General features: G+C 44.0%; 2 protein-coding genes across 2 annotated transcripts; one reads left to right on the top strand and one right to left on the bottom strand.

Moving 5' to 3' along the window:
* Window positions 1-1,336: 1,336 nt before the first annotated feature.
* On the top strand, window positions 1,337-2,719 carry LOC1277355 (complex I intermediate-associated protein 30, mitochondrial). Its single transcript, XM_316811.6, has 2 exons — window positions 1,337-2,089; window positions 2,180-2,719. The coding sequence occupies exons 1-2, from the start codon at window positions 1,532-1,534 to the stop codon at window positions 2,594-2,596; spliced, it is 975 nt and encodes a 324-aa protein (XP_316811.5). The 5' UTR covers window positions 1,337-1,531; the 3' UTR covers window positions 2,597-2,719.
* A 2,371-nt stretch (window positions 2,720-5,090) lies between these two features.
* On the bottom strand, window positions 5,091-6,906 carry LOC1277356 (probable cardiolipin synthase (CMP-forming)). Its single transcript, XM_316812.6, has 2 exons — window positions 5,691-6,906; window positions 5,091-5,557 (listed from the first exon to the last, which is right to left on the bottom strand). Exons 1-2 carry the CDS (start codon window positions 6,435-6,437, stop codon window positions 5,309-5,311), a joined length of 996 nt encoding a protein of 331 aa, XP_316812.5. The 5' UTR covers window positions 6,438-6,906; the 3' UTR covers window positions 5,091-5,308.
* Between the last annotated feature and the right edge of the window lie 3,059 nt (window positions 6,907-9,965).

A 9,965-nucleotide genomic window follows, 5' to 3' on the forward strand; every position in this document is an offset into this window, starting at 1 on the left:
TCCTGGAACCGATAGTGAACTCATACCGATCCAGAATTGGCTCATTCCATTTATTTTCTAGAACAGTTCCCGGAACTGTTGTAGATTCGGATTCGGAATGATACTTGAATACTTGGTCCGAGTTTGTAACCGATACAGTTTCAGTTCCAGTCGACAAACTGTACCCGTTAGTACAAGCGCAGCGCAGGAATAGTGTTGGAATGAGATTTCTTAGGCCAAAAATACACGGACCGGAATTTCCCGGCCGCAGAATTCTTGCTAAAAATGTATGCGGCCGTGTATTTTCGACCTTAGATGGAGCTATTAGCTAGTTAAAAGGCTCCTCTAATGCATACCAAGTGTTCATCCAATTCAGTTAGCGAGCCGCATTGCTTCGCAAAGAGTAATGTTTTTGTGAGCCATTTTGACGTTGCTGTTGGCTAAGAGTGAACGTTTAAAATTCTTTTTGATAAGAAACATGATAAGACATGTTACAAGTCTTCAGCGCTATTATTCTATTATTGAAGCTTGATTTTCGTCTTTTACAAGCACAAATTAAATTTTGGATAATTTTGATAGTTTTGAGAATAATGAACCATTTACAGGCGGTCCCCGAGATACACGGTTAATGGGGACCGAAAACGGCCGCAAAATACCGCGTATCTCGAATTTCCGCGTAAGTCGAATCTCGTGATTTCCAGCTAAAATATCACTAATTTTCGTGTAATTTTGCAAGTAAGGGGCGGTTTTAGTCACTTTATGAATTATTTGATATGATTCTGACTGAATATAACTGTTTTAAACCTTTTGAAATAGTTTTTAACATTCGATCAAAACGGAAATTATTTGGCAATTTGCAATTGATGTGTCAAATCAGTACAATTTGCTCAAAGAATTGTCAAATTTAGAAAACCGCGTATCTCCGAATCCGCATATAAGAGGTACCGTGTATCTCGGGGACCGCCTGTATTTAAAACTTTACAAAGTTCTCGCGGGTCGAGGTGTAAGTTTCCGAGGGTTGCAAGTGGCTATTGTTTATGTAGTTTTTTTGTTATATTTGTCTACACATAACGAGCTAGTTGAACTACAAAATAATTGTTTTCTTTATTTTATAGTAAACAATATTTAAAAAAGAATAGCGACATTCGTTTTGCTAAAATTGGAAGCTAGAAATTAGAATAGAGAGGCAGATAAAAAAAGGACAAACATGGCAGATTGACAAATTAATACAAATATGCTAAATTGTGTACACTTTAACATCCTTTTAAAACTTATTTTTTAAAACATTACCTCTCCTAAAGTACGGCAGCGACCGATTCAAATGACCGTTGTGTGCGTTGCGCATGCGGCCCGTGTGACAGGCGTGTGCTGGTTGGTCGGTCGGCCGTGTTGATTGCACCATAATATTTTGCTGTCAGTGTTGGTCGAGCCAAAACAAAGTGCGCTCCGCCAGTACCAGTGAGAAAAAGGCGCACACCGGGTTGATCCGGCGGGATGCTGTGTGGCCATTTCGTTTAGAACGCCCCGCGTACCAAACCCCATACGCGAAAGGATGTTTAGGCTACGGCACCGGTGGTTGGCGGTGCTGGGTAGAAGTGGCGCTGAGCGGCAGTACCATGGGCTGACCCCGATGTGCAGGGGTGCTGCCGGTGTTACCGAAAGGGACCGGCTGCTGGTGCGCCAGCTCGAGCCGAACCTGGTCCGGCCGACCGTGCTGGCGAGCGGGCTGTTCTGGGAGCGCCACCGGAAGGGCGGCTACCAGACGGAGCAGCGCGCCTCGACGAAGGATCTGATCGTGAACGGGCTGAAGGAGCTGCGGACCGAGTTTGCGCTGTTTCAGCAGGAGTGGAAGGAGAAGCTGGAAAGCGATCCGCTGGTCGTGTTCCGGCCGGGCGAGATCGACGTGGTGTTCGGGTTCGAGAGCCAGCCCGACCTCGACCGGTGGGTGGTGACGACGGACAGGGACCACGGAGAGGGCTACTCCCAGGCCGCACTCGAGCGCAGTCCGGCCGGGTTCGGGCTGTTTCACGGCACGCTCGAGTCGCGCGTACCGAAGGACGGCCGCATCAAGCGGGCCGGCTACGCCAACATCAAAAGCCTGCGCGTACGGGTAAGTTGACCTTTTGCCGTGCCAAAACTGCCATCCCGTTGCTGTTGCAAGATGCTGTTTTTTACCGCTTTCCGCTTTCCCCACACGTAGAAATCGTTCAAGCGGGACGCCTTCTACGACTGGAGTCAGTACAATACGCTCGTGCTGAAGGTGCGGGGCGATGGCCGCTCCTACCTGATCAACCTGACCGCGGAGGGCTACTACGACATCCTGTGGAACGACATCTACCATTACGTGCTGTACACGCGGGGCGGCCCCCACTGGCAGGTGGCCAAGATACCGTTCTCCAAGTTTTTCCTCGCGTCCAAGGGCCGGGTCCAGGACCAGCAGGGCCCGGTACCGCTGAACCGCATCACGAACGTGGGCTTCTCGGTGGGGTCGCGCGGCGGCCACGAGGGCTCCTTCCGGCTCGAGTTCGACTTTATCGGCGTGGAGTTTGACCCGTCGCACCAGGAAGAGTTTGCGTACGAGATGTACCGCCAGCCGAAGTACATCGTAGCGACGTAGGGAGCGGGCCGGACGGACTCGATGCTCCATGGTTAACGTTTGAGGGGAGTTGTAGGATGAAGGTTTTTCATGTAATAAAATAGATACGCTTATCTCTATGCTAATTTGTACAGCACACGGCAACACGTCTTCGATTTGATTTCTATGCCTGATCAAATGCGATGGATTTGCAGAAAGATAATTCTCCGAATATCTTCTAACGCTTGTAATCTTGGAGAATCAACAAGTTTTTGGTGGTAGTCTACAGTGGCGAATTTATTAGTTTTGGGTAAATCTGATTCAGATTCATGAATCTGAATAAATCTTTCAAAAGATTCATGAATCTTTGGGCATTGATAAATCTCCAAAAAATCATACAGCTTGAGCTTCTTTATTATTCTTCGTCTTGACGTAACAACCTACAAGGTTATGGCCAGCCTATACAGGCTTTCGAGACTTCTTGGTAAGTACCAAGTCTGTTTTGCTCCGAGAAGACGATCCATGCGAGGCTTGCACCGACAACGGGCATGTTGTTCAGTCGTGCGAGTTTAACACTGTACCATGGGATCGCCCATATTCAATAGTTTGAATATCATACATGTCTGAAGCTGCATAAATCCCTGGACATTTATGAATTTTCTAGATTCTTCAAACATTCAATATTCATGAATCCTTGGAGGTTCTGGAATCTTTAGAAATTAATTAATCTTTAGATATTCAAGATTATTTGAAGATTCGAATCATTCATCGCTGAAGATTCATATGAATGAATATCAACGAAAGATTTATGGAACCCAACACTAGAATTTATCGGTGCTCTGATCCCAAATCCGCCGCTCAAAATGTTTACAGAGAAGGCTTTTAGGTATTCAAGTACAGTGAAATCTCTCTAAGATTAAGTCTCTTTAAGATGAACATTTAGACCCATCACATACATTTTGTGTCTCTTCAAGATGAATACCTCCCTAAGTTAAATATTATCCAACCTGCATATGCGATTTGGCAGCCGAAATTCTCTCAGAAGAATTTTTGGGTGGTAGTTCACAAAAATATTGGTCAAATGATACCATGCCTATCTCGTGATTTCTTGGATACTTCATAGCAATATTTTCATTAGTTTTCCTCTACATGAATATCTCTCTAAGCTGACGGTCCCTTGGAGATTCACCTTAGAGAGATTTCACTGTAATACAATTGAGTGATTCTCTAAATCTCTCTCCAAAATGTTGCAATATCTACTGCAATTGCATTATTAATCTATTTTTTTTATTATTCTTATTAACTTCCTTAATGACCTCTTAATAAGTTTTGGTTTACCGTTCGTCTGACAAATCCTTCAATTCTTCCCTATTTCTCGTTCACGTGGGATTGCAGTGAAATTTATTTAATTAATTAAAAACCACTATTCAAAAGCTACCAGTTGGATGTAATTACAAGAACAGTTCAAACAAGAAGTTCAAATGCATTTGCAAAATTTGCTACCAAAAGTACGTATATTAGTATATTTTTATACGGATATGTCTCAAACATTTATCAACAGAATTGGCGTAACTCGGGAAAAGGCTGTACATCCTACTTTGATAAACCACACTCAGCGTAGTTGTAGCCTAGTCGTTTCTAGTCAAATGTTTCTATGAGTTTCGGCGTATAAGGTTTGATTGTTAGTAGGATAAATAAAAATGTTTGTGTGTAAATGTTTAAAAACACGTTTTTAATCCACTAAAAAATGCCTCAAAAACGTGAGGTAAATTTCATTGCTATTTTCATTCAAATTTTAATTATATTGTTATATGTGAGCAATGAAACAACCCTCACGTTTTCAAGGCATTTTTAGTGCGTCAAAAACGTGTTTTTAATCTTTTTATATTTTTTTTGCATTTCTCATCTAATTGCGTTTGATATTTCGTTAATCAGACGCATTCTACTATGTATTACCAGACATTGAACCGTTTATAGCTTTACACTTATGGTTTTCTGAACATGGTTACTTGGATTATTTCAAGTGCATTAAAGAAGTGCAACGTGAAGAGAGAAAGCTAAACAGCAATCGATTAAGCAAACCTTAGCAACGAATAGAAACAGAGGAGAGAAAGCAATCTAAAGCGTAGGATGCATTTGAGAAAGATGGTGAGAATAATGCTCGCAAAACACGGCGATGTGACGAGCATTACATTTTCATAGCCATAATTAAGCTTCATTAAAAAAACGATTTTTAGCAGCATTTAATTTTTTTTTCAAATTCAAAAGGAATATATAAACATTGTGAACGCCTAGCGATCACTAATGTAACATATGAGCTCCGTGACATAGTGGAGGAAAAATAGGAAAACAATTTTAAAAAAATATATGATCCAAGATGTAAGTGATATTAGATCATAAGACCAATCTGCATCGTAGCGAATAGGTTGACCCACACAATTACAAAATTACTTTGATATCTTTTCTTTGGTCCTCCCCAGTAACTTCTCTCCGTGCAGAGAAGCTACCGATCAATTCGCGCCAGACAAAACAAAAATTGTCTAACCATCAGGAACTATGTTCATTTTATTTACATCTGTTTGCCGGGAACAATCGACCAGTGTGCCTCTAGCGCGGTGGGCGTGCAGCGAAACCCACCCACCCTCTCCACTACTTGCATTCAATCGTCAACGCAACAGGGCAGGGTTGCGAATGAAAGAAAGAGGAAAGGGGGTGGGGGTAAAAAGGGATCGCATCAATGGGCGCTGCCGGGCACTACGACTTTTTGCGCAGTATTTTGTACGTGTCCTTGCTGGTGAGGTAGCTGGCGGCGGCGGCCACAGTCGTGAAGCCGGTCAGATACCACAGCCCGTGCAGGTACGCGTGGTCGACGTAGCTGAAGATCGGGGCACCGAGCGTGGCGGCAACCGTGACCAGCTGTACGGCAGTGTTCAGCTTGCTGATGAACGTGGGCGCCAGCTGGGCGGTGGCGTGCGTCACGTCAAAGTATCGGGACAGCGTGCGCTGGAAGTGGAAGCGGATCGATAAGTGAACGTGATCATACAAACCAAAAAATAACATTAAAATCAATGTACAGTCACAAGCACAAGTTTTTTAGCTTGTAGCTCCCCACACACAAAACATGCCGGGCACCTACCGGTTGCGGCAGACTGATGTAGCGTATGACGAAGCCGGCCCCGATCAGAAACACGTCCCGGAAGAGTATCATAGCGGTCAGCCACAGGGGAAGCAGGTTGATGTAGCTCATTGCGATGACGAGCGACCCGACCAGCACCTTGTCCGCCATCGGGTCGAGAAAGGAGCCGAGCCGGCTGGCCTGATTCGGCCAGTGGCGCGCGATCAGCCCGTCCGCCAGGTCGGTCAGCCCGGCCACGATCAGCATGCCCATCGCGAGCCGGAAGTCGCCCTGCACGATTACGTAGCCGAGGTAGGGCGAGGCGACGATCCGCCCGATGCACAGCAGGTTCGGCACGGTGGCCACGTTCTCCCGCTCGATCACCTCCTCGACCCGCTCCTTCACCTTGTCCTTGCGCTCGCGGATGTCGCGCACCAGCCCGTCGCGCTTCTCCTGCAGCAGCTGCTTGTTCTTCTGCAGCACGTTCTGCAGCAGCTCCGAGCCCTCGACCGATTTTACCGCGACCACGCGCGGCTGCTTCTTCTTCAGGTTCGAGCAGTAGCGCCGCTGGCCGCAGTAGTAGGCGAGGCTGATGCCGGGCGTTTGCTCCCGGGCCCGCACGCCCCATGCAGCCGGTGCCGCGCAGGCCAGCCGGCCCGGGGCCGATCCGAACCAGGTGTGATGGCTGGCGGCACGCAGCACCAGCTCGGACAGTGCTGTCCGGCCGGCGACGGCGTGCAGTGTGTGGGTGCCGTGCGTTAGCAGCATTTGCTTGGCTTGCTGTCCGGCGTTTCGGTTGTTTTGGTTTTGATCGCACGAGTTGGTTGATTTGATTGCGACCTGGAACGGCGGGGTTTTGCGTTGCCTTTTGCACTTCTCTCTTGCGATGCGACACCACTGGACTCGTTAACCCTGCTTGCCGGGATGCACTTGACGGAGGGCAGAGGTGGGCACCAGGTGGGATCTCTCGTCACCAACCATAGCACGACTGCCGCACGGAAAGTCCCACACACCCAGACACACCGACTGCCTGATCACGCTGGCAGGCGGGAAGGAATCGGATTTGCGGTCCAGCAATTTCGGTCCCGGCTTGTTGAGCAATTCCTGACTGGCTTTTGTTTTTTTTCTTTTCTTTCTTTCTCTCCTCTGCCTCTCTTTACTGCGAAGAAAATAAATAAATCCTTCTTTTGCCCAGCGGCCAATGTTGCTGTTGGTTGACAGCTTGACGGAAGCGTTTATTTCAAAGGGTTGAATTCGCCATTCTCCATTCGCTGCACTATTTCCACGAAATCGGTTGTTTTATGTTGAAAGTGTAGCAGGGTAGGTTAGCTGAAACTCCAAGATAGCTCTAGTTTTGCATGGCAGCAATATGAAATAAAGCATCAAGAGCATTGTTTGAAAAAATAATGTAAAATAATAATAATGATATAAAACATATGGAAAGCATTATGTAAATACAGGGTTTGCTGCTGCTTTTGCCAAAAATTGTCTTTGATTTGTCTATTTTTTTAAATTTCGTTTCAACAAATATAGAAGGAAGCATACTTACTTTCTTACTTATCCGGCCTTAAAACCGCTTTGTGGTCTTGGCCTGCCTCTAGAGTGTCCAATACCACTCATGGGCTCGCGCCTTCGTCTGCCAATCTGTTATCCCGGCCTTAATGGCAGACACGGACAGTATGCTTGCGCGCAACTTAGCCTCCATGCTGTTGTCGTTGCTGCCCTGTGACCCGAGATAGGTGAATTCTGGGACGACTTAAAAAGCCATCTGTGCGTCACGCCTATGCATGTTTGGATTATTTAATGGTAGGGCCGCTGATGTTGCCACCATCAGTTTGGTCTTTGCCTCGTTTATCTGCAATCGAAGGTTCTCTGCCGCCTGCTCGATCCCTTGGTAGGCTTCTGCTACATAGGAGTGCGGCAGACCAAATATGTCTATATCATCTGCATATGCTAGCATCTGGGTTGACTTATAGAAGATGATTCCCGAAGTCCCTAAAGTCCCCGATGGCCCTCTCTAGCGCCAAGTTGAATAAGGGATAGGCAAGCCCGTCCCCCTTACGCAGATCTTTGGTGGTAGCAAAAGGCTCTGAGAGTTTTTCATCCACCCTGGCAAGTGACGTCGGTTATTCGAACTATCCTTATCAGTTTGGCCGGGATTCCAAAAAAGCTCATAGCGTCGTATAGTTTTGCCCTGGCTATCCTGGGGAAATGTTGTTTCCGGAATCTATTTCGGAATTCGTTCCAGATTTGGCCCCAAAATTGGCTCCGGAATCGGCTCCGAAATCGGCTCCAGCATCGGAATCGGCTCAGAAATTAGAATCGGCTTCCAAACGGAATCGGTTTCGGCATCTACATAGGAATAGGCATTTGGGTCCAATCATGCTATGTATTGATAGCCGCAAAGATTCAAAATTTACTTGTAAAAGAACCATTCCCATGGAGATTCCCGGACTGATTTTGCTTCTGAAACTTCAATTTAACTTCAACTGATTCTCATTTCGGAGCTACAGTGGCCGGCAATATAAAGTGGCCACTACTTACAACTTTACATTTTTTCCATTTTTTCCGTGAAAAATGAAGTTATTGTACTGCTTTATTTTTTGAAACATTGTTCGTGATATGCTTAAGAATGCGCAGTACCATAGCATGGCAAAAATGAGAAGTTTGATTCAAGAAAAAATATGTTTTCCAAAATTGATCAAAATCACTGTGCCAAAATAAAGTGCCCACTTTATTCATTCTATAGAAAATATTTTTCTGAACAAATATAACACCAAACTTATAATTTATATGCATTCCTCTCGCATTCTTTACATTTTCGAGGATCTTTGACATATTTTTTTTTGTTTTATTTGCACATATTTGGCATTTGTTCTTCCTAGGAGTATTTCAGAGCTTTAACATATTTTGTTTTTCCTAACCACGTCATTCTCACCACATTTGCATCAAAATTTGCACACGAAATCTCGATAAGATTAAAGTTAAGACTAAGTAGGAGCCATTAAAGAAGTTTTATTCGATTTGAATGAAAAAAAAATAAAAAAATTCTTTGTGTATAACTTGAGTCGTCTTCCTGATGTAACATAAATTTATTTACTAACTCCGTATTTTTCACAGAAAACAGATAAATTCACACAGGATGCTTATACAGGTATAAGCTTTCATTATGCCGTCGATTCATACCATGCTCCCCACTCCTCGCATAGAAAACCCCTCCCTGGTCATCACATTGCACTTTTCATACATATTGGTTTGTTGGATCGCGTCTAGATATTTTTGAACATCAGTTCTAATTTGGACTCATCTGCCCAAATATCAGTTTTTCAACAATCTAACGATATATCTGTATGTTCTTGATCATATTGAAGCCAATTGGCTTTGTTAGATTGCTGTAGCTCGAGCGAGGAAGTTGAAGGACGCCACATCTAACGGGCAGTAAATTACGAAAATTGCAATGTGATAGCTAGGGGGTGTTTATCTTTAGGAGTAGCGTAAAAACTGGTGTGAATCGAAGGTACAACTATGGCTGATACCTTTTTTAACATTCTTCATCAATACTTTGGGATATTTCTTTAAAAAAATGGGGTTTGAAAGCTAAAAACATGTTCCTACAGGCTAACATCTCAACACACACAATCAATACAAAAACATTTCTCTACTAGTATCGTATGAAACACCTTGCATGTCCTCTATGAAGTCTAAATCTTGGTTCCATCGAGAATTTGAGGCAGATTCTATATGCGAAGGTGGATAAAACTGGTGTCACAAACAAATAAATTGAAATTTAAAGCTCTTGATAACGCTTGAGAAGAACTAGATGCAAAAACTATATGCAGAACTAGATAAACCTTTAAAAATTAGAAAAAACTACGCCAAAGATCATCGAACATGTAAAGAATGCAAGAAGAACGCATATAAGTTATAAGTTTGGTGTTATATTTGTTCAGAAAAATATTTTCTATAGAATGAATAAAGTGGGCACTTTATTTTGGCACAGTGATTTTGATCAATTTTGGAAAACATATTTTTTCTTGAAGCAAACTTCTCATTTTTGTCATGTTATGGTACTGCGCATTCTTAAGCATATCACGAACAATGTTTCAAAAAATAAAGCAGTACAATAACTTCATTTTTCACGGAAAAAATGGAAAAAATGTAAAATTGTAAGTAGTGGCCACTTTATATTGCCGGCCACTGTAATTCCATTTCTGCAGTCAATCCTGATTCCGTTTATCGATGAAAATTGCGATTCCCAGGTCGACATCGATTCCGAAATTGCCTCCGGAGTCAGCT

Source organism: Anopheles gambiae, chromosome X, assembly GCF_943734735.2.
Source record: "Anopheles gambiae chromosome X, idAnoGambNW_F1_1, whole genome shotgun sequence".
Classification (NCBI taxonomy): Eukaryota; Metazoa; Arthropoda; class Insecta; order Diptera; family Culicidae; genus Anopheles; species Anopheles gambiae.